The sequence below is a fragment of the Melanostigma gelatinosum genome (genome assembly GCF_949748355.1).
Source record: "Melanostigma gelatinosum genome assembly, chromosome: 21".
Classification (NCBI taxonomy): Eukaryota; Metazoa; Chordata; class Actinopteri; order Perciformes; family Zoarcidae; genus Melanostigma; species Melanostigma gelatinosum.
The window spans coordinates 18717690-18741896 of NC_136654.1; the positions used below are offsets into that span (position 1 = coordinate 18717690).

General features: G+C 44.4%; 1 protein-coding gene across 1 annotated transcript in view; it reads left to right on the plus strand.

Moving 5' to 3' along the window:
• LOC306795052 (zinc finger MIZ domain-containing protein 1-like) overlaps nucleotides 1–23833 on the plus strand; it is a gene marked incomplete at its 5' end in the record, with an annotated part of 37642 nt that extends 13809 nt beyond the window's left edge. The window contains 18 exons of the mRNA XM_079293388.1: nucleotides 13509–13644; nucleotides 14067–14181; nucleotides 14385–14602; nucleotides 14737–14938; nucleotides 15261–15536; nucleotides 15628–15810; nucleotides 15943–16020; nucleotides 16130–16298; nucleotides 16391–16532; nucleotides 17654–17864; nucleotides 18092–18197; nucleotides 18295–18455; nucleotides 18551–18618; nucleotides 18733–18801; nucleotides 18890–19134; nucleotides 19254–19417; nucleotides 20018–20275; nucleotides 20377–23833. Coding sequence (XP_079149514.1) covers nucleotides 13509–13644; nucleotides 14067–14181; nucleotides 14385–14602; nucleotides 14737–14938; nucleotides 15261–15536; nucleotides 15628–15810; nucleotides 15943–16020; nucleotides 16130–16298; nucleotides 16391–16532; nucleotides 17654–17864; nucleotides 18092–18197; nucleotides 18295–18455; nucleotides 18551–18618; nucleotides 18733–18801; nucleotides 18890–19134; nucleotides 19254–19417; nucleotides 20018–20275; nucleotides 20377–20484 — 2909 coding nt within the window. The 3' untranslated portion in view covers nucleotides 20485–23833. The remainder of the gene's footprint in view (nucleotides 1–13508; nucleotides 13645–14066; nucleotides 14182–14384; nucleotides 14603–14736; nucleotides 14939–15260; nucleotides 15537–15627; nucleotides 15811–15942; nucleotides 16021–16129; nucleotides 16299–16390; nucleotides 16533–17653; nucleotides 17865–18091; nucleotides 18198–18294; nucleotides 18456–18550; nucleotides 18619–18732; nucleotides 18802–18889; nucleotides 19135–19253; nucleotides 19418–20017; nucleotides 20276–20376) is intronic.
• Nucleotides 23834–24207: the final 374 nt, after the last annotated feature.

The following is a 24207-nucleotide window of genomic DNA, read 5'->3' on the forward strand; positions in this document are numbered from 1 at the left end:
AAGACGAATGTGGTCTAATTGGCCCCTCCCTCCCTGATTTAAACACTCAGTGCATCAGGAAGCCACAATAGCAGCCTCCTCCTCCTCCTCCTCCTCCTCCTCCTCCATCTCCATGCCCCTTAATTACAATGACCAGTTTGATGGATTAAGTCGACTTTATGCAAAGACAAGGTTTTGGGGGCTGGAATCACTGCTTAATGTACCCACCTGAACCATTTCTATTGCCACTTTTCGGCGGTACTCGCGCTGCATCTCCCTCATAGCAAATGTTGCTTTGAATGAATTGATTGAGGCTTCTTTTACTCGTTGCTCTGGACGCGGGCCAAGATGCAGGCTGTCTAGCACATTAGGCACCACCCCCCTTTGCAGGTTTGAAATGTGAGCCGCCTGCATTTTTTTTCTCCTCTCCATTCCTCCCTCCCCTCCTCTCCCTCCCCTCTCCCTGCCCTCCCTCTCTCCCTTCTGGCGAAGTGGCTGTGGCTGCTTCTGTGTGATGTGTGTATTGGGAGAGCAAGCAATGGATCACTAGACAGAAAAAGAAGATACATCAATAACTGCTGCATACATCCGAGGTGAGGAGATAAGCATTTGGTTCTCTCTCTCTCTCTCTCTCCCTCTCTGCCTGTCCCCCCCCCCCCTCCTCCTCCCCCTCCCCCCTGTGTCCCGCCTCCCCCCCCCCCCCCCCCCCCCCCCCCCCCCAGCCTCTCTGTCTTTAACCCTTTACTGCTGCAGAAGCCGGCTCCTAATATTGCTAAATTATTTGTGACGATACCTTTCTTCTTCTCTGACCACAAACGTGTGTCCTCCTATTCTCTTGTGGCTGTTCGTGCTGTATGAAGTTTCCTTTTTTTTTCTTTTTTTCTTTTTACAGCTTATCCCTGTTTTCCCTCTCATTGTCTCTGGGGTATTTGTTGCTTGAGTGCAAAGAAGCCGGTGGCAAGTACAGCATGAGCCCATTAGCAATGACTCCATCTGTGATTGGTTTTGCCTGCGAAACGGAGAGAGCAGCCATGAATAATTGATGAGTATTGTGCAGTCAGTCACTGGACACAGGGAGAGAGGAGAGGAAAACAGAGAGAAGCTGCTGCCCAGAGACATCGGGGGAAATGTAGGGGAAGAGGGAGGGTGGGGGAGAGAGAGGAAGAATGTCAGAGAGAAGAGAGGAAGGTGGGAGGGATAGAGAGACACAGAGAAAGAGCTTTAAAATAGCTGCTGGCTTCAGTAGTGCAGAGATTAAGGCTGCCCTGTATCGCCTTTGTTCTGCTGTTGCAGATTTATGCTCAGAAGTGTTTCTAGACACATGAGTTCCCTTCTTTTCTGTGCAGCTAGGAGTGAGAAATGAGCAGGGACATTGCTGGAGATAGTCTGGTTACAATGCGGGTGGCATTTTAGACATGGGGGGCGGGGGGGGGGGGGGGGGGGGGTTTGAGTCTTTGCTGCTGTGAGTAGGACAGAGCTGCAAAGCTGCGAGCTGTCAAAAGGAGGAGACAACAGTTAAAGAGGGTTGTGTTTGTAGGGGGTGTATTCAGTGACAAGTGGAAAGGTGGATCTGCCGCTGAGAGTAACTTCACATTATTTCACCCCTGGGTATGGGGGGGGGGGGGGGGGGGTTGATTCCTGCATTGGTAGGTGCAGGCGGGCACCCTGCCACGTCTTAAACTAACGGAATGGGCTTTGACAGTATGACGAGTGCCTCGCAGCACCCCGCGTGATAGAGTTGCAACAGCTGACTGCTGCATTTGACCCACTTACAGCTCACACAGAAGGGGTCAAAATGGCCTTGATTATCTCTCAGAGTCGCGCTGACCTACTTGAGGCGGCGTTTTTCCGCGAGACTCTTTGGCAGTTCATCACACCCACTCCCCTCTGTGCCACACAGCACAAGCAGCCAGGCTCACTGCAGAGACACGCACGCATTCTCTCCCTATGTAGTAATTCGCTGGTTTCAGATCAGTGATTCAGTGTTTCTCATGGTCCCATCATGTGGGGTGCACTGAGGTTTTCAAATGGGAGAAACAGGTTTTAATTTCAAACATTCTACTGCTTTGAGATGGTAATGCACCTGTTTTGTTCATGTTCAACTTGAATAAATACCCTCAAAAATCTATCTTTAGGGAACATCAAATGCTTCTTGTCTTTGAGCTGGAAAAATGGCTCATTCATCCATTTACAATGGTGATCAAGTCACTGCGCAAAATATGTAAAACATCCACAGAAACTTGTCAAAACGCTCCTGCGGTACAATCCACCATTGATCTATATGCTCAGTATGTTTCCAACACTCTTTATAGCTACATAAACGACTTCTGTGTCACTCGTTTGCCTCCTCATGGCTCCAAATCTCTGTCGGAAGTATGTTATAAATATTATTCATTTTGATTGATTATTGTAAAAACCACATTGAACATACAGATCAATGACAGGAAGTGGAAAAATAGGTTGTTTTTTTTAACTTTCTTTGGGCATTTCAATAAGCGATGACATTGTTTGCCACCATCGGATCCTACAAACTACGCAAACTAACAAAAGATCGATTTTGGGTGAGAAACACAGTCAGCTGATGTAATTACTTTCTCCTGTTGACTTAAGTTGAGAATTATGTTGGTTGGTTGGTCAGTTGGTTGGCATGCTGGTTTCTTTATTGTTCATTTGGCTTTCTCTCTACTAAGAGGGGTTTTGTTAAGCTGAACAGTAAAGTCCTGGTTTGGGCAATTATTCAATTACCCCCCCCCCCCCCCCCCAAAAATGTGTGGGACGACTCCCAACGTGCCAAGAAAAGAGAGTTTTTGCAACAGGTGTTGTTGGTAAAGAGATGTCTGGCTAGCTGTACAGCGACACACACTTCCAGCTATTCATTACTATTGTTTTGTCAGCTTCAATGAATCTCTTGTTCTCTGTAGGATCTCACCGAGGTGTGAAATTGCACTGACCTTTATCGTTGAAGTTTCTTGGATAAAGTCCCCGAATCACAATAACAGCAATTGGCATGCAGGAGCAGTTGATAACATTTGCAGATGATGCAGGCAGTTTTCGTGTGGCTTTTTTTAATCAGTAATTATAGGATGCACTTTGTTTACACCTCTTCGTATATTGCGATCAAATCCAAAGTACAATTTTGATCACATTTGATATTGAATCCTCCAAAGATGGCACAACAAAACAGCATGGTTCAAAGACATATATTCGTCATACCAAATGTGTCACGAGATTGGAATATATGACGGGATCTCTGAAAATAATACGAGTGTTAAAATGTCATTAGAATGCCATGTGTACATGAAGGTAGAGTTCCTCCTCGCATCAAAGAGGATCACCAGCGCATCCACCTCCTTGTTAATCTCACTGTAAGTCCTTTAAAGAACAAACAGCCACCAAATGCAGACTTCGTCATTTACGATCAATCCCACAGAGTAGCTGGAAGGTAATCATACACTTGTGGATGAGGTTATCAGTGTGAAGAGCGGTGGAAACACTTTACTTCGTCTGTAGCTACAGCAGAGTGAGTTACCTTCTGCAGAAAGGGAGAAATCTTTATATGCGTTGTTCAAAAAGCAGTGAAAAGATGCTTTCAGGGGTCAGATGAGAGAGACCTGCGTTCTTAGAGATCCAGAAAGTGCGATGGTTATGAGAGATTGCAAATGACGGTATCGGACGATGCAATTAAAGAAGCATTAAGTAATCTATGACCTTTATCAACCTCGAATGGTGTACAGCAGAGCTTTGAACTGCACCAATAATTCCTCTTTCACATGGCTATGGCACGATTCACAACCCCCATGCTGCACACAGTAACCATACTTACACACCGTTGTCTATCATAGAATTCTGATCAAACCTCGGGTAACTGCTCGGATAAAGAGCTACAGATCAATCGCAATAGAGAAAGGTCGGCTCATTGATTCGCGGATACCTCAATAATTCATGATAATAATACTTTTAAGTCGTTTTTGTAGTGGCAGGAATGACACAAATTGCCTGCACTGGATGTTTGCCATTTTGTACCATGACGCAGCAAAAAAGTATGATCTATTTAAAAGTTTTCTGCAATTCCATTACATCCATATTTAGTTTTTCCTCATTTGTAGTGTAGTATGTTCAATTATTCTCTCCTCTTTGTAGGTTTTTAGACCGTCTGTGAGTTATAACTTGATATATATTTCTCAATCACACCGTCATCTCATAGGTTTGGTCAAATGTCTGTCATTTACTGAATATCTTAGACATGTTTGTAAAGTTCAGTAAAATGTCAAATTTGAACCCTACAGAAACCAACTGCTGCAGGAGGTGTCAGTCTGACTCAGGTACTTGCTGTGTGTCGCACAGGAAACTCATGCACATTGGCTGAATCCAACCAACCATCCTCATCACAGTCCTTGCATTATGTCCTCACACTGGACCGTGTCGACATACTGTACATGGAATGACATCAGACGTGCTTTTTTTATTTTATTTTTTTATTGGTTGGTCATCTAGAAAAGCTACATGGCTGCTGTTGTGTTGTCTGTCGGAGTTTTACAGTATGAAGCATGTCACACGTTGTTTTATCATCTTGCCTGCGTCACAGTTCACACTTGTGTTCTCGGCTGTTCATTGAAGCCATTGACAATCTTAAGTTTATGCCTTGTTCTACTTGGTGATTTGTATGGTAATTAAACACACGACACACTTTTGTGAAAAAAAAGAACAGTGAGAGTTTTGAACAGAGTTTACATGAGAGTCACAAAAATATAATTCAACTTTAAAGACCAGAAAACTGCTACAACAAGCATAAATTAGACAGGAGATTGCATTTTACATACAGTAAACACACAACAGAGTTCCAGTACAGTATATAGAAGGGCAAAATGTAAATGATATTATGTGATAAAATACCAAAAACCTAACTGACACCATAAGAATGTATAAAATAAAATAGAATAAAAAAAAAATTATTAAAATAAAAATAGAAATGCAGCAATTCAATTTGAAGGAATGCGATGAATACATTTCAATAAAAATAAAAAAAACATTGTTTGCAAAATGTATTCTGCCTGAGGCCATACATACATACATACAGTACGTATGTACAGATAAGTTCATATGATCAAAATGGATAAGGTTTTAGTTTCATTGTTTCCATTTGGCCTGAGTGTTGTCATTAGGAAGCTTTTTATTCAAATGCTGCACTGTTGCACATATGGACGACTCTAATGAGCCTAGAGGGGTGCCGGGACCCGACCCAGGCTCCTCCAGTGTCTCTTCCTACTGTACTACGAAAGGGAGGCTTTGACACCAGGCCCACTGTTTAAAGGTCGCAGGTGAATCAGTCACCAGCGTATGCCGCCGTGACACTACCGGTCCTGGCCAGCACCCCGAGGTGGGCACTCGTCCGGGCACATCTGCTCCATGCCTAATTAGTATCATTGTAGACGAGGGCTTAAGGCCGGGCCTTTGTTAATAGCAGCCTGTTGCTCGGGGAAACAGTCTGGCTCCTGTAAGCAGCTTCTTTGCAGGTCTGCTCATCTGATAATCTGGTTGCAGAAGTGCACGGTTAAAAACACACTCTGTGCCGGTGCGGTCAGCTGAAACCTCAGCGTGGTCAGGGGAAAAAGTTAGATAAGTCTTGTGAAGATTTGTTTCGTCGAAACGCAATGCGATTGTCTGTGGCACACAAAGATTTAGCTTCAGCGTTTACTCGTCAACAAAGATGCTTTTCCCTGTTTTAAGGACCATGGCAGTATTTTTGCAAGTTTTAGCTACTTAATTACAAATCATGTATCTGTGTTTACTTCCTGTTTTCAAATTCATGCTGTACCATTTTAGACTTTTGCTGATGTGTGTTTCCACTCTTTTCAATTCATTTATGTACAGAATGAAAAATCTGTTAGCTTACTCTTGAAACGTCACTTGAATCCTATTAATCACGTAAAGTGTAGCACTTTTACTCTTTAGAAGAGCAACATGAAACAACAACACAAGAGAATTAGTCGACATTTATTTTGAAAGGTAACAATAAAAACAGGGGACAAACAAAAAAGAATGAAACTTTAAGAATGAAAATGAAGTTACATGATCACGACGTGGTAACGCAGTCCAAACTTTTCAATTGAACCTGCAATGTAACTCTGACCAGCAGACACATGTGATGTTTGCTGTGACGTATTACACAACTCCAGCAACTTTATACGGTGTATCATACGCTGCAAAAATTAAGTGAATAATAAATACTACATGCAATTTCACAATGGCATGCTTTGCAAAATGGTTAGCAGCTCAGTATACATGATTTATTTGTAAATGTGCTACCACTGCAATGGTTCTTTGAGGAAACATGGCCTCAGACACTATAAGCACACTGTGGTCAGATTGTAGCTCCTGAATTAAGACATTAAGTTGGAGGTTTGGAAGGAGTTTTGCTCCCAATCAGCTTACTGTAGCGGGGAGCGACATACAGTAACAGATTGGAGATGCAATGTTGGTTTGGCTTTAATGCACAACAAATAAATTCTCACCAGGGGGTGAAATTCTATAGATTTCCACCTCCGTGCTTTACAGGGACGCTGAATGGCATGCCCTGTTTTTAATGAAGAGATTTGTTGCATGTGCCAAGAGAGATTATCTTTTACAACACTGGCCCTGTTCAGGCGAAGGTTTGGATCCTGTGTAACCATGACCAAGAAATGTGTGATGAGATCTGCATAAATCATCTCAAGATTGTGGCGTTTATTGGTTCAGGTTCCAGCTGGTATTCAGTTAGTCTAAAGTGGATTTCTTTAAAGATAAACAGTTCATTCTTGATCTCGAATCTGTGAACACAGATTTCATTTAAATGTCTTATCTTTGACATTTTCTTTTAATTTCTTTAGGAATCCTCCATTTCCATATGTACGTATATCAAATTTGTATCGCAGTGGTTGGCTGGATATTTCGATACTGGAGTTGTTACGACTGCAGAAGTGGGAAGTTACTGGGAATAAGGGACAGCTTTCCTATCTGTCAGTAACGCAGTCTAAAGAGGGTTTTGATGCAACAAAGAGCACAGGACGTCAAAACAGCAACCCAGAAACACCAAATCTGCAGCATTGTGTCGCTTGCCTCCACATGCTTGTGGCCTCAGTAAAACCTTTTTGGCACATGTCCAAGCCCCCCCCCCCCCTTACGTTCTCCTCGCCGGATGGACATGGCACGACATTGTGGCCATGTGTCCAGCAGGAGGCTGTATTTAAGCCGGGGCAGCTCTGAAATGGGCCATAAAACCTAGCCAGCGAGTCTGGCTCCCCATGAGGCAACGGGCCTAAGTACTCATTGACAAGACTCCAACCTCATTGACTTCCCAGAGAGAGAGCAGCAGAGGAAATAATGCAAGAAAAAAAAAAAGCATCAGACAAAGATGAGGTGCAGACAGGAGGCGGTTGTCTGGCCTATATAGACAGGCTGTTTCATAACCGTTAGCGCTAATGCTTTCAATCCACGACGTGTCGCTGCTTCATCATACTTTTCCACCACTACATTCTCTCTGTCATTACGGTTTTGGTAATTTGTCTTTCAGCTCATTGTCACTTCATGAAATAGCTCCTTGATTGCATATACGTTGAAGGGACCTCAGGGGAAATCTGTCACATTTTTGATGCCACATGGCGGCCATGACAGTCACATGTTCCCACTTCACACATCCATCCCACTTCATCAGCTTTCTGAAAACATCGCTCACCCTGAAATATGTCACGAAATGACTCACCCGACTTTAAAGTCTCAGAAACCGAGCTAATGAAGTCACTTTACAGACTCTGTTTTACAACACCCGGTTAGTACTCGCTGCCGTGCCGGAAGTGTTGCAGAGTTGAGAGAGCTCAAACGTGTACCATGTGTTGAAAGGCGTTCCACCTGTGAGCTGCGGTCTGCTTATCCCCCATGGATAAACAAGCGGTGCTGGTATGTCGCATGGACGACAGGTCTGTAACCTGTTATGCCTGCTGCTCAAAAGACTGCACGGTGGACGAGTCGCTTCCATTTCATTATCAAATTGGCACTGATGAACAACTGGTGGCATCTGTGAAAAGACGAAAGAGAGGTTTGTTGGATGCCGGGCGGGCATCCACGGCTCTGTGGTGACGGTGTCGGAGCGCCGCGAGGCAGAGAAGGAGATGATTTATGATCCAGCCGTTAGTTTACGCGGGAAAGTTTGGCACCGGCTCTAAGCAATGTCATAGCAACCAGGTTTTCATGTAGTTTTCCGTACATTATGAGGTAAGTCCCACAATTTTACAGTTCCGGGAAGCCTGTAAGCGAGGGATTCTTTGGCTAAAACTAAACATAGCTGTTTTGCATGGCCTCTTGGGTGCTTTCAGTAACCAGGGATACTACTCCCTCGACTCTCTCTTATTTTAATTGACTTTGGCCTGCAGGAGGCCTTGTGTCCATTCAAACCTTTCTGGGCAGAGATGGAGAGAGAGAGAGAGAGAGAGAGAGAGAGAGAGAGAGGAGGGAGGAACAGAATGTGAATAGAGCTCCCTCAGAAACTAAAGAGTGCAGCCCACTAGAGCCGTTCTTGTTAGTTTGCTCACGGTCTTTGTTCTCCTTTCAACCCTTCTGGCTAAATGTCTTCAAACAAGCCGTTTGGGGGTTGTGATTCCTCTCAAAAAGGTTTACAGCAAAGATTGGACAGACGCTGTTACAGTAGTGTGGGAATAAGTGAGAAAGTGCCGCTGATAACGAGTGCGGTGACTGGATGTGTACTGTATGTTTGTGTGGACGTTAGCGACGGAGCCATGTGGGGCAATGCCAGGTGGGACTCCAGGGTTGATAAGGGAGCAGGTGTCTATTCGATACAGAGCAGGGAAGGAGGGGGAGGGGGGGGGGGGGAGGGACGAGGATCATGAGAGCTCTTGGCATCTGCCTTACCTGCTGCCTCCCCTACGCTCGCCCTGCCAGTAAACGGAGGGAGAGAGGGAGGGAGAGCAGGAAAAAGACGAAGAGCAGAGAAACATGTTTTGGAGGAGGCAGCAACCTTTTTAATGGTGGCCATACATGTCATGTTTGTAGGGTTATCCTCTCCCACAGGTTGTTCAAGCACAACCCACAGCCGCTGCATTTGCTGTACATGTACAAGGGCCAGCTCACCCAAGTGAAAACATTTTTTTAAATTTATACCTCCACCCTAATACAGTGGAGGTGGATGGAATGTCAACATTTTTTATCGGGACTTTTTCTTTTGTAATATAGATTTATAGTTGAGGCAATGGCATGACTAGATTGAGCATGGGTTATGATTTATACAGCTACTCCACTGCGACAGCAGACAGATTTATTGTTAATTACCCATAGTCGTCTTTGGTGTTTACATTCCTTCAGTTGCTTTGTGATACGAGTGCTGTTGGGAAAGTCTGCCTTGTTTCATACCTGAAAAGACCGCCGATTCTTTTCTTTTTCAACTTTCCTCATGTTGTATTCACCTTCGACAGTCTTTAGCGGCATCAGAAACTTGAACACACAAGCAGCCCAAACTGATCAGTCCCAGTTCTTGCCGTCCGTGGTTTATCCGTAGCTGCCATAGCCCCGACGTGTCGTTACATTTTTGAGATCATCAGCCTACACTTGAAAGCTCCCTTGAAAACATTGAACAAAACAGTTTAAACTTTAGTTAAAATGACTTTGTTTCTGGAAAGTTCACATCCATTGTATCGGGGTAGAGACGGACATTTCTGAGACAAGTATCTCAAAACATAGGCAGTCCACAATGGCTAGACACCATGTAATTAAGGTGGACTGACCCTTTAATCTGGAGGCCCTATTTTAGAGGCGGAGTCGAGGTATTTAATCAGCGCAGTTTATCTCTGTGCCTCCTGTCTGGATGTGTGGTGAAAGTTGGGGTGGGGGGGGGAGCATTATCATTGGAAAGAGCATTGAACAACTGTCAGAGATGCAGTCCATGTCATTTGTCACGTCTCCCTGGGGCTTTATGACAGAGAGTGAAGCTGGAGGCTAAAGGCACAGCCACTGAACCACCCATCTAGTCCCAGCAGATGCGTTTACCGCCCTTCGCCAAGGCTGACCATCAGGCCGCGCAGCTGAGCACCAGAATATCAATACGGCTCAGACTCAGCCGGGCCCTTGGGACTATCTACAAGGCAAACAGGATAGGCTCCTCTCCTTATGGAGGACAGAGACCCTTAGCCGCCAGGGAGGCCAATGTAAACACCAAGAAGATGCTCTGTAGCTCCAAACGGCAGTTTGATTCGCTCCAGAATAGTCGTTTGCAAGAGCTACACCTGAGACGATTATCTCCGGTTTTGGCTTTTTCTCCGGGAGGGAAACAGATGAGTCTATTGAAAGGCCGTCTGTGGGAGGAGAGGAGAAGAAAAACAGTAATCCTTTTGTGTTCATCATCCGCACTGTCCTGAGAGATGCTTGGGTGAAGGAGGAGGAGGAGGAGGAGGGAGAGACTGTGAGGAGTAACGGGTTGGCTGTTCCTCCTCCTGTCACATGAAACCTGAAGTTTATCCTCTGAGTCAGTGACAGAGCCTCTGCTCAGCGGAGGTGATCATTTTGTGTGGTGATAAGCCCTTTATCTAACGGTGGGGTACAGTAATTCCTCTTTAAGTGGCAGCACCGGTGCTTCCCTCTCCTCTTTTTTTCTGCCCCTCTTTCTCTTGGATATGTTTTGTCATTTCGCTGCTCGGTTCAACACTGTTGTTTCTTTCCCTGCGGCTGTTGATGTCGGCCCTGGTGTGAAACTAGGACACCGTCGCCTCAGCCAGACGGCCACAACAGTGGCACAGTTAGGGGATAAATTGTGGAGACATGTTTATCAACACAGAAGAAGTGCAAGTTACCCCTTGTTGGAAGAGAATAATGGGACCTAATTGAGCTGTAACATGCTGGCTGGACGCCAAGCCCTTGAATTGAAAACTCTCTTCATCAGAAGGGGGTCTGGGAAGAGGGAGGGTGCTGTTGAAACACGGCAGGACGCTTTAACGTAGATGTGAAACTCGTAAACCTATTAGCCGCACTTGGACGCGGTTATATTCAATTAAAACGAACCTACAAATCTCTGCATCAACCTGCGAGTGTGATGTTGTCAGGAGAAGAGCACCTGAGAGGCCTTTTCTGTCAACCGAAGCAAAGTCAGATCAATCCTCTGGAGGAACAGCACAGCCTGTCTCCTGGCACCTGCCTTGCCAAGAACAGGAGGCAGGAAGGAGGGGGAGAGAGAGAGAGAGAGAGAGAGAGAAAAAAAAAGAGAGAGAGCATGAGCGGGTGGGAAGGAGGAAAAACCCAGCTGCCTCCTCTGCGCCTGAGCCCCGTGCTGCTTTTTAAAGGAGTGGGAGGGAGGGAGGGAGGGGAGGGAGAGGCGAGGGAGAGGCAGAGAGACTGCTGGCACCATCTGTACATGTCTTTTGTATTCCAGCCCTCATCTTTACACAGAGCGAGGCTGGTGTGCTCGGTGTTCAAATGAAAGGAGAGGACGTGCCTTTTTGTGGGTGCGATGCTTTTGAGAGGTGTGTCGATGCTGAAATCCTGTTTTGTCCTCGGAAAGTCGGCGCGATCAGAGGACATCTCGTGTCCTATTTATTTTACCTCTATAAAAATGAGCCAGTGGGGTGTCTTTCCTTACGTGTGTGTGTGTGTGTGTGTGTGTGTGTGTGTGTGTGTGTGTGTGTGTGTGTGTGTGTGTGTGTGTGTGTGTGTGTGTGTGTGTGTGTGTGTGTGTGTGTGTGTGTGTGTGTGCATCAGCAGGCTTGTGCTCTGTTTGCAAGCACTCATGTGAGGGCAAATCTCCGGGTTGCCATGTTTGTGATGGGAGTCAGAAGCTTTTGTTTGTTCCTCCCTCCCATCAGCCCCATTAGCCTGATGCCTCCTCTCTCACTGACTCACTCAACCTTTTTTCTTTTTTTATCTCTCGCTGTCTGCCTCTGTCTCCCTCCCTGTGTAATATGTGCTGTGGTGGCCCGTCCTTTGCGTGTAGCAGCAGGGTGGATCTGCCTGCGAGGACAGCCTGCACTGTCTGCTGTCACATTGACGTGGCTTTTTGCACGAACCGCAGCTGAAATCACCCAGCGCTCTGTTTCACCCTCCTCCTCCTCCTCCTCCTCCCTCGCTCCTTAGTCAGCCTGGAAGTGCTGTGAATCATAAGAGGAGATGGCTGCCCTGCTCTTTGATTGAATCCACATTCCCTTTCTCCTCTGACGCCGCAGATAGAGGCTAGACGGAGGCAGGGGAAGCGAAGAGGGAGGGTAGAAAGGAAAAGTGAGTCTTTTGTAGTTGGCCCAGTAGAAAAACATGCACTGCATATGATTCGATCAACCGCGCTCTGTGGCAGCTACCTAACCGTGCGGTAGGTAGGAAGGTAGAGAGGAGGGACGGGCTGGAGACCATCTGCAGGCCCAGAGTGAACCCTAGTGGCCAAGAGCTGCAGCGACATGCTGGATTTGAAGCTGATCTTTTATATTGCTTCATAAAGGTGCCTCCTTTTGTGTCTTACTGTAAGAGGAGATTGCTCGTGTGTGTGAAATAATTAGGTCTAGGAACCCCCGGTCTCAATAATTAAGCAATTTATTTTCTAATTATCTGCGTTGTAAAGCTTATTTGCATGTTGAAAAGGTTGCTTCTTCTCACCTGGCAAAATGTCTTATAATGTGACACATTTGATGGCTATTAGTAGGAAAATGTGCTTTTCAGGATAAAGCCATGGTTTTTGTAGGATATAATTTGGGGTTTAGTCAACAAATTCACCAGAAAACACAAATCAAATAGACTGAGAGAGTCCTGATGGAAACAGACCCTCACAGGACTGACATGCATTATACAGTGAAGACTTAACTAATAGAATAGAACTAATAGAATACAACTTATTTACAGAGCAAAGAACTATTAAAACAAAGGGCAAGAATCAGTCACTCAAACTATTATTAAAGTGGCACAGAAGTGTGCAAGCAAATGTAAATGTCTCACTAATGTGTATCTTGCTGCTAGCATTGACATAAGTAATACATTTAACCTCCTCTGAACGTGTGAAAAGCTTCATTCCTAAGTAGAATAAACATAAAAGAGTCCATAAGCAGAGTAAAAGTTATATTTGTCCAAAGGAAATATATTCATTAATACAAACACAGTTACGAAAGAATAACACTGAAAGGACACAACTTGTGTTTAGATGCGGTCTTTACTCAGCAGATCATTTCAGAAAAGGTTTAGACTTTTTTTTTTTCCAATTTGTTTAAAATGTTTTAATTAACATTTCTTATGATTTTTCATCTGATATGATGCTTGAATGTTCAATGTTGTTGCATAGTCACGCGGACTGAGACTGTAAACCTATTTTGTTTTGTACGTCGCACAGACAGGACAGAGACGTACACATCATTCAGGCCATTGCTTTTTCTCCAGAAGCTTCTGTGCCTCAGTTGTTGTTTCATCTGCCCTCCTCTTCTCACATTATATGTTTCTGCAGGTTTTTTTTTTAAAGTGCTTGCAGTAGTTGTTTCTCTCAGGAGTCCACCGATACACTCATTCCTCTGCTCTCTCTCCAGCTCTTCTGTCCTCGTGGTGTGAGGAGCTGGGACGCCTCCTCCTCCTCCGTCACCAGAAGAACAGGCAAAACGAGCCTCCGGGAAAAGTGCCCATGCAACCCCCCATGAGCTCCATGAAGCCCGGCCTCTCACACGGGTCAGTCTTCACACTGTTGTGCTTTTTGGCTTGTGTGTGAGGCGTGTTTGTGTGTGTGAACAGACAGACCAGGCCCTTGGGGAAAGCCCTTCCTCGCCACATGAAGCCCGGTGTTCCTTATGGATCAGTGGCCGGACAAACTGGCAGACTAACCGCTTGTAGCACAGTCAATACGGACCAACCGCACCTCACTACCCCTCGAACATGTAGTTAATAATTACAACACAGTGTTTGTGCATTTCAAAAGGAAGTACATGTTTTTATTTTACAATCCTAACAATAAAACCTTTGTCTCTTCCTGTCGTTCAGCAAACGCAAACATACTTACCACGACTGTACTATCGTGCACGGCAAATATGTGTGCAGTGACGCAGGGCACATTTGATTTGCTTACATGATGTGTTTTCATCCGTCCTCCGCAGAGATGGGTCTTTTCCCTACGACTCAGTCCCCTGGCAACAGAACACCAATCAGCCTCCAGGTTCGTTGTCGGTGGTTACTACCGTCTGGGGTGTGACCAACACGTCGCAGAGCCAGGTGAGGTCCCGTACCTGACCAACAGAGTAGAAGTGTGTCTGAGTGGACTGCATCTGATAGGAACGCATTTCTGTTAAGTGCCACTGCAGGAGGTTTCTCAGCAGTCACACAGACCTACATTCTGATTTTGAGCTTTTCTGTCTTAATGTTAAAGCATCCAACATTTACACCTGTATATCTCTCTGTATGTCTATGTCCAACAGGTGTTGGGGAATACCATGGTGAACAACAACAATCCCATGAACCCTGGGGGCAACCCTATGGGCTCGGGTATGTCTGGTAACAATCCGGGGATGAACTCGCCTCAGTTCCCTGGTTCGCAGCAGCAGTTCCCCAGCAAGGGCAACTCCAACCAGGGCTACATGCAGCAGGGCATGTACGGACGACCCAACTACCCCGGAGGAGGAGGCTTTGGTGGCAAGTAAGTGGACAGTTGATTCGTAACTCTCGCTGCAATGATTAAAAATGCTTACAAAATATTCATTCTCTCAGGTAAAATGGTTGCACTCCTCCAGCAAGAGGTAACTTCCTACATTGTGTTGCTCTTTGTCATAGTTACCCTGGAGGGCCTAACGCTGGACCTGGAGGAATGGGCATCCCTCAACACTCCCGTCCTCCGTCAGACTACACCCAGCCCGCAGCCGCTGCTGCTGCCGCCGCAGTTGCTGCGGCTGCCGCAACAGCGACCGCCACCGCCACAGCGACTGTAGCTGCCATGCAGGAAACCCAGAACAAAGACATGAACCAATATGGACCGGTAGGACTCTGCAAACAACTGATAGCACCTCTCTCACTGTGCTTTTCAATACAGGCAGTAGTACAAGCAAAGAAAGCTGAGAGAAGTTGATTTAGGGTTGTTATAACAAGGCTAAATCAATGTTAAGTGTGAATAATTCGCTGAAGTTGTAATGGAGCCAAATAGCACATTTAGCCATAACAAAAGCTAACAGGGACACATTTGTTCAGAGGGTAGAACATTTTTGTCTTTTTGGACTTTTAATAGACTCTTTTCTCTTGCAAAATTTGCTACATTGAGAGAAAACTCTCAGATGGTTGATTGAACATATTTTGTCTTCCAGATGAGTTCCTCTTTCCAGATGGGACCAAACCAGGCGTACAACAGCCAGTTCATGAACCAGCCAGGACCCCGCGGTCCTCTGTCCATCCCTGGGAACATGGGCAGTGGCATGAATGCATCCAACATGAGCGGACCCCCCATGGAAATGAACCAGCCCAGGGGCCAAGGCATGGGGCCTTTTGCGGCCCACGGACAAAGGATGCCCCAGCAAGGCTATGCAGGGCCCCGGTCTCAGGGCATGGGTATGCAGGGCATGAAAAGGCCGTACCCAGGGGAGGTGAGTGGATATGAATTCAACACTTTCACCTTCAAGGTTTAGCTTGTTTGCTGTATGTTGAATTTATTTATGTCCTCCCTTTATCCCACAGCCAAACTATGGTGGGCAGCAGTATGGACCAAACAGCCAGTTCCCCAACCAGCAGGGGCCGTACCCCACACCCAACCCCTCTAGGCCGCTGCCGTCCCCAAACTACCCCGGCCAGAGGATGCCAGGACAGCAGCTGCCGGGCCAATACCCGCCACCCAGTGGTGCCATGGGCCAGTACTATAAGGTGCAGTGATAATGCTATTCACAAAAAAAAGATGATAATTATTTGCAGGGTATCATCCCAAAAAACTTTGAGCAAGATGTCAGCAGCTTTTTGAGAAGATAATAGTGTTTTATCTATTTCATCAAATTACAGCAAGAGCCGCCTTTTAATGGCCAAACAAATAACTTCTCCGGGAGTGGATATCAGTACGGCCAGGGTAATATGACTGGGGTGAGTCCATTTTTGTACCAGTTGTGTTTCATCACATTGTCATTCTCTTGGTTGTGCTGTTTATAGTCCTATGAACATTTGATGTACTAATCGATTGTCTTCAATATAGCCGCCCAGACCGGTGGGTAACTACCCTCACTCCCCAGTGCCAGGCAACCCCACCCCTCCAATGACCCCAGGTAGTAACATCCCTCCATACCTATCGCCAAACCAGGACGTGAAGCCACCCTTCCCTCCTGACATCAAACCAAATATCACCGCTGTCCCTCCCCTTCCAGGTCAGTAAAGTCCAATGAAGAAATCTTAACAGTGGATTATTCCTTTAATCGTTCATGATAGTCTGACCGTGGTTCTTCTTCAACCAATGTAGCCAACCACAACGAGGAGCTGCGCCTAACGTTCCCAGTGCGAGACGGGGTGGTCCTAGAGCCCTTCAGACTCGAGCATAATCTGGCTGTCAGCAACCACGTCTTCCACTTACGGCCCTCCGTACACCAGACGCTCATGTGGAGGTAAGACATCATGCAATGAATTTTAGGTCTGTGGAAACAGTTGGCATTTCATGTAGTCAAGAACTCTGACCTCTCAAAACAAACATTCTCGGGCTCGGTAATAGGGCTTTTCAAAAGATTAAGAGAGAACAAGGGCTTCATGGGAGAGAGAGGAAGCAAGAGAACTTGAACTGTGGTTGAAGTTACGGTTCTTGAGATTCGGTGAAAAATACAAATATGAATCTGTGAAAACAACTTTTAATCCCTGGTTTAGGTCCCGGCTGCTGGTTCTTGGCGCTCACAGTGTATGTTTTGTGTCTATTTATTTAATAAAACCTGGAAGAAATATCCAATGGGATCCCACAGGGCACTACTCTTGTGTCATTACTATTTATCTTTGACATGACCAGCCTTGTTGGTGCACAAACAACTTGGGGTTAGCCATGACAAGGACAACAGTGTAAGGTCAATCATCCATTGAAAATAACTGAAAAACACATTATTTGTCCATTCATAGTTATTTGGATGACACCCAACTCTATCCAGTTCACTGTACTCGTTTAACAGTCTGCATAAAACAAAGACCTGGTTTCCAAGAATCTCGATTTCTTCTATTATTCTTTCTGGCTTCACTGATCATTTGATTCTCGGTCAACGGGGAAATTACGTTACACATAAGAGACCTGAAGTAAAGAACCAATGGGTATTCTTCAAGTCATCTTAACCTTTGGCAAACTGATTGAAAAGGATGTGCAGTCATACTGTCTGCCGCTGAGAATTATTTTTAAAAATTCAAACGTCCCCCCCCCCCCCCCCACTATTCCCAGCTAACTTGGAGAAGGTCATTCATGCATTCATTTTCTCTGATTTAGATTGTTATAATTCCCATTACTCCCCTCTCACGCCATAGTCGCTCTCCCATCTGGAGCTTATTAAGAGTCTTGCAATGAGAATTCTTTCTGGTGCCACATTGTGAGACGACATCAATCTGAATTTCGCCTCCCATCACTGGTGGTCTGTTTGCTTTAGGATTGATTTGGAGGTTTGAAAGGATGCCAACATCAGACTGTGGTTGTCTTTTATGTCCCACAGGACACTGTAACACTCCCAAATGAATCTCTTTTTGTTGCTTGTCTGTGCAGATCGGACCTGGAGCTGCAGTTTAAGTGCTACCACCACGAAGACCGTCAGATGAACACCAACTGGCCGGCATCTGTCCAAGTCAGCGTAAATGCCACACCGCTCACCATCGAGCGGGGCGACAATAAGACCTCTCACAAACCCCTGCACTTGAAACAAGTATGCCAGCCAGGCAGGAACACGATCCAGATCACAGTCACTGCCTGCTGCTGTGTGAGTACACAAACTAATAAAAAGAGGTTTATACAAAACCAGATGCAAAAAGTAGTTGCCAGATAAATAAAAGTCAAACATTAAAAAAAAACGACCTGCAGATTATATTTAATGCTGAAGCTTAGAACAAAATACAAAAAAAAAAAGATCTGTCAGGTCTTTTTTTACTCTGGATACACATGTTGAACAGTAGTTTGCGATCGTGACATTGATGTTTCCTCTTGCAGTCGCACTTGTTTGTGCTGCAGCTTGTCCACAGGCCCTCAGTTCGCTCCGTCCTCCAGGGCTTACTGAAGAAGAGGCTTCTGCCTGCAGAGCACTGCATCACCAAAGGTAACAAAAACACACAGTCACATTTTGCACCCTAATGTCCTGGTCGTTCTCAGAGTCCCTGCTTTACGCATTATATTCCTCTCCTCCTGTCCCAAAGTTAAGAGGAACTTCAGCAGCGTTGCAGCATCATCGGGGAACGCAACGCTCAACGGCGAAGACGGCGTGGAGCAGACGGCCATTAAGGTTTCCCTCAAATGTCCAATCACCTTCCGGCGAATACAACTTCCAGCAAGAGGCCATGACTGCAAACACGTACAGGTGCGCACTGCAGGGATCAACAAATGCACATGAAAAGAAGGATTTGGAAATAATGTACTGGCTAACAAGTGTGACTTTTTTTCTTGCTCTTCAAGTGTTTTGATTTGGAATCATATTTACAACTCAACTGTGAGCGGGGGACATGGCGATGTCCTGTATGCAAGTAAGTTTCTCCAGCTTGAATACATAACAGTATTTGCCCTGACTGTACTGTTGACTGTAATCCACGTAATTGTCTCTCCCAGCATTTTAAGCTCCGTCTCTTTTCTCTCCTCAGTAAAACAGCGTTGCTAGAGGGACTCGAAGTGGACCAGTACATGTGGGGAATCTTGAACGCCATTCAAAAGTAAGTTCAAAACAAATTTGCAGTGCATATATAGTTTTCTTTCCTCTTTGTTTCCTTGTGTCTTAACCTTTCATCTGTATTTCACCAGCTCGGAGTTTGAGGAGGTGACCATTGACCCGACATGTAGTTGGCGGCCGGTGGCTATTAAATCTGATATCCACATCAAGGAGGATCCAGATGGACCGCTGGCCAAGAGGTTTAAGACTATGAGCCCCAGCCAGATGATCATGCCCAATGTGATGGAGATGATAGCTCAGCTCGGCCCCGGACCGTCACCGTACCCGTTGTTATCTTCTCAGCAAGGGGGCAACAACAGTGAATACAGCAGCCAAGGTCGGATACAAAGTCATTATACCTCACGCGCCTCAGTAAACATTGTCTAAATGTTGGGTAGATGCACCTCAAAAGTAGTGTAAAATAATTTTTTATTTATTATTTATTTTGTGTGTTAGGCAACAGTTACCAGGGGCACGGGAACTTTGACTTTCCTCACGGCACGCCTGGTGGTACGTCGATGAATGATTTCATGCACGGTCCCCAGCTGTCTCACCCACCCGACATGCCCAACAGCCTGATGACCCAAGACAAGCCACTCTCACACAACATGCCTGACTCAGTGAGTTTAGTTTATCAACTCTGCATTTCAGCCTCTCCCTGTTTCTTTTCCTCACATTTCTGCTGCACATTTCTCTGTTTTGCTTTCTCGTTGATCTGTTAAACTATTTCCTTGTAAGCTATATAAATCAGGTGTGAGCTTTTATTCCTTCAGATAGCTTAATTCGGCAGGAAGAGCAGATACACACAAAACAAACAAACCGTTTTTAAAGTGAACTACAATGCAGAATGAACATAGACATTTTTGACATGACAACTCGGAAAGGAAAATTAAAGGAACTTTGTACAGATCCTGGCAAGCCGTTTTATGTTTATTGTACAGACATAATATTGGTATTTATCTTGTCATCTAACTCTCAGCAAGAAAGCCAATAAGCACATTTCCAAAAATGTTTGACGATGCCGTTAAAGCTAAGATGTGTTCGTTGTAAGATAAAATGACTGATGCTACAAACCATTATGAATTCACTCACAGAACAAGCAATTGGAAGATGTCATCAAAATTGTGATGGGCCTTTTTCTCTATTTTCTAGACAGTTTTTGATTCAGTCATAAAAATGAGTATTAGTCAGTCTGAAGATTTCCCCCCGTCTCCCTGCAGATACCTCACTCTGCAGGCAATGACCAGTCGCATGGTCCTCTGCAGAGCTTACATGCATCTCCGCACCCTGGGAGCCAATCGGGACAGCAGCTACACCACAGCGGGCCTCCTCAGCCGTCACGACAAGCTCCGCCTCCTCAGCAGCAGCAACAACAGCCGCCCGGCCCCAACAGCCATCCCCACGGCGACCTGGCCTTCAACCCCTCCAGCAGTTTGGACAGCCAAGCAGGGTCGGACATGCCTGAGCCGTCTTTAGACGTGAGTCCCGACATACAGCGGAACATTATACTCTTCAATAATCTGTGTTCACTTCAATGACGAACCAAACCGTCCCTCCTTCCTTCCTTCCTTCCTTACAGCTTCTTCCAGAGCTCGCGAACCCAGATGAGCTGTTGTCGTACCTGGATCCACCAGACCTCCCCAGCAATAGCAACGATGACCTTCTATCGCTCTTCGAAAACAACTGAGGCAATTCAGACACACGTAAACTTTTCTGACTGCCTGCAGTTTCCCCCGAGAACCCAGGGCGGTCGCTCAGTACTTGATAAACACAAAGATGCACTCCCTTTCTCTTCTTCCTCTTGTACAGTTTTCATTGGCCAGCACAGATTGACTGAAAGAGGTAAAAACTCCAAGACAAGGCGGGATGCGGGCCCCGCCCCTGGCGATACTTTTGAACTGTGCAGCAATACTCGGTTATTTTTTTACGCCACACACAGGTGTGTATGTGTGCACATTAGGAACGTGTTGTAGCATTCTTTTATTCATGTTTTGTTTCCTTTCGAGAAGAAAAAAAAAAGGAGTTCAATGTATAAAAGAAAAATAGCTGTTAAAAACCTGCGCCATCTGGCCAGTGTGCGCTACGTCCGTATTGTTATTCCAAACTGAGAGGCCACAGCTTCCTGGTGTCACAGCTCCATTCCCTGACTGGTCTGGTTAGCCGCACTGTTTTGTCCGCCACACATCATTTAAAAGCACAAGAGATTCTGGCAATGCGAAATGAAAATTCTGTCTTTACGAAGGGAAAAAAAGAATGATCTGTTAGATCAGCATTATGTCTGTCCTGGACAAAAATGTTTTTAAATAATTTTTTGCTCAACATTTGAAAAAGATTTTTGGGAATGATCGGCTTCCACTTTGTCTACAATTGTGATACATACATATTTTTGTCACAAAGAGGTATACCTGCTTTTCAGTCCTGACAGTTGAGTGGTGAAACAGAAGATTTTGGCCCAACTAAAACAAAAAACAAAAGTTTATATTGCACACCAAGAATAGCATACCTGTACTTCTACATATTGTATAGTTATCGTCCTCCTGTGCAGAGGAGTGATTTTAATGGAACGGTACAATGTGAGAGATCTGGGTTCCAGTATAGATCCTGCTGCGTTTATTGCTTCCTGCTATGACTCCTCCCATGCCGTCTGCTCTGCATGAGCCCCGGTGTCGCTCGTGTCAGCAATTTTGCAATGACGCATCTCTCGCCCTGTTAAATGATGTGCTGTTAAAGTAGTCTACAAAGTGCATGTGTGCCAAGCCCTTGTCTAGTGCTGTTCCAAGTGGTAACAAAAAAAAGATGGTGTGGTTTTTATCAGTTGCTTTTTTCACGGCTCTTTTTGTTTTGTTTGTACGTTTGTTTTTGATTTCTGTCCGATTTTAGTATGATTTATTTAACACTAACATTGAAGGGATAATGCTGATACCTGCAATACAATTATCGTGTATTTGCTGGATATACTGTATTATGTTTGTTTGTTTTCTTGTTTTTTGTTGCTGCGTAATTTAACTGTCCATAAATCTTTTGGGAAACTGCCCAACATCACCAAAGTTAGAGGGATGAGAATGGAGAGGTGTTGTGTTTGCTTGGTCCTGTGTAAGAGTGCGTGCATGAGTGAGTGTGTGTGAGATTGTGTGCGTGTGTTTCTATTAGTGTGATGGGAAGAAATATTGATTTCAAAGATATAGGGGAGGACAAATACAGTTTATCCATCACTGCTGTTCAAGAAGTGGCTTTTAAAGCAGTATTGGTGCAGACCTTTTGCCACATTTGTTTTCAATTTCACTTTTTGAGAAGAGTGCTGTTCAGTATGCAAATGTATTATTTTTAAAAAAGAATGCTATTGTACTGTAAATATTGTGAATATTTTTGTATCATCTTGATAATGTTTGTCCTTTGATCATTAGTCGTCCGACCTAACAACGTATGCTCCCAGACTTCCATCTAACCACTGACTTTGTTTGTAACCAGCATACGACAGCTGTCTCGCCTCCTTGTTGTGGGGAGGCCAGTCCAAATGTCTCATAAGCTATTTCCTGCAGGTCGCCGTGCTTTCTAGTCACTTTCCTCCCAGTGCACTCTGTCTCACACCTGTCGTTTATAGACAGGTGTCACATTTTTATGTGCCCCCCCCCCCCCTTCCCTACATCAGCTCACAGTGATTGTGTTGCCTCGTTTTTTAGTTTTCAGATGCCAAGCGCGATTTGACGGAATATTTTCTTTTACGCTCCGATTGCATTTTATTTAAAATGTTGTCCATTCATCAATTTTTGTTGTTATTTTATCAGTGATACTGAACAGTGATGGTTTAAAAAATATGTGGATTTCAGTGTAATTAGTGACCTATGTGAATATCATAATTGTTGCTAATTGTCAATACACAGTGGTATCACAACCATATTTTAAAGAAATCCATGATGTTGTTTATATTTTTGTTATAGAAAATGTGGCTTTTTTAAAAGCATGAGACCATATACATTGTTATCCCCTTTTTGTTTTTTGGTAAATTATTTTGTACTGGTTTTCTTATTAATCTGGAAGGCTAGAAATCCAATTTCTTTCAACTGTAGCATTGTGCTGATTTAACCACCCTGGTTTTATGTAAACATTATTTTAAGCGTCATTTAATATTATTTGTTCCAGTTCAGCACACTGACATGTTGTTTCATATTTATGTCACAAAGAGACGTCAAATCGAAAATCCCTCTTTTAACGATACACTGCCACATTTTCATATTTTACGGTCAGAATTGAAACTTTCGATCGATCCCATGGACGTCATCATCATTTCACATTTTCTTCTCACTTTCAAGTGAGCCAATTTGGTGTAAGGCAGCACCTCAAATATGTAGTGGCACAATCACAATATCGGGCCATTTCTCTGGGGACAGTTGTTCTTAAAAAAAGGAAAATTAAAAAAAGGGGAAGGGCACGTTCATCATTGTGGCCTGGAAAGGATGTTGAGGGCAAGGCTAGATCAAACGTCCCAAGGATGCCTGTATATATGTAAATGAATATGGAGACATGTGAACAGAAATGTATTCATTTTCCCTGGGAATGTGCATTGTTTCTTCAGAATAATAAAAAGCTTGCAACCCCTCTACTGGAAGTGGCTGAATATGGAAACTGAAACTTGTTAGTTAGTGTCTGTGGGTATCTCTCAGCATTTTGTTCTCCCTATGTAATATGCTTTCACCTCTTTTGTTAGGGGAACTGGGACAGCTCTGTTTTACATGTAATATTTAGCCTGAGTGTTCTAGTCTGTCACCTGCATACTCTTGAGGTGCTAAACTAAAAAAGGAAGAGAAAAAAAAGGTTACAAAGAAAATTGTTCAGAGGGATGGGAGGGACGGGTCCAGAAGATTGTAACCAAATCCATAGTTTGTACAATTTTTTGATATGATGAGCAGTTGGAAAAATCATACAATCTAAGGTGATTCATGCAATGTGGCCATTGTCTCTATTGTGTACATTGTATGTACAATCATTTCATATTCTAAACTGGTCAGAAAACAAAAGGAACTAATTGTGATTTTTAGTCTTGCAGAACTGTATGTAGTTAGATGATGTGACAACCTAATATTTATCTAATAAATATGTATTCAGATGATACCTGTATGTCACTGTGGTCCTGTCTTTTGTGCACTTGCATCTAAGGATTACACCTGCCTAACTCCCACGGGCTGTTTATGCAAGCAGAAGGTGTAGATTATGGGTACCACGTTTTAATTAAATGTATCTTAAAACCAGCTTGTATTTATATGGAAATAATAGGTGCCCACATTCATTAACATCACATAATAAGGGAAACAAATGTCTGTAAACTGACTCATTGGAATGTAGTTGATCAGTTATATGACCTATATTATAATAATTTATATTATTAATACTGATGCATTGATGTCTGAGCAGA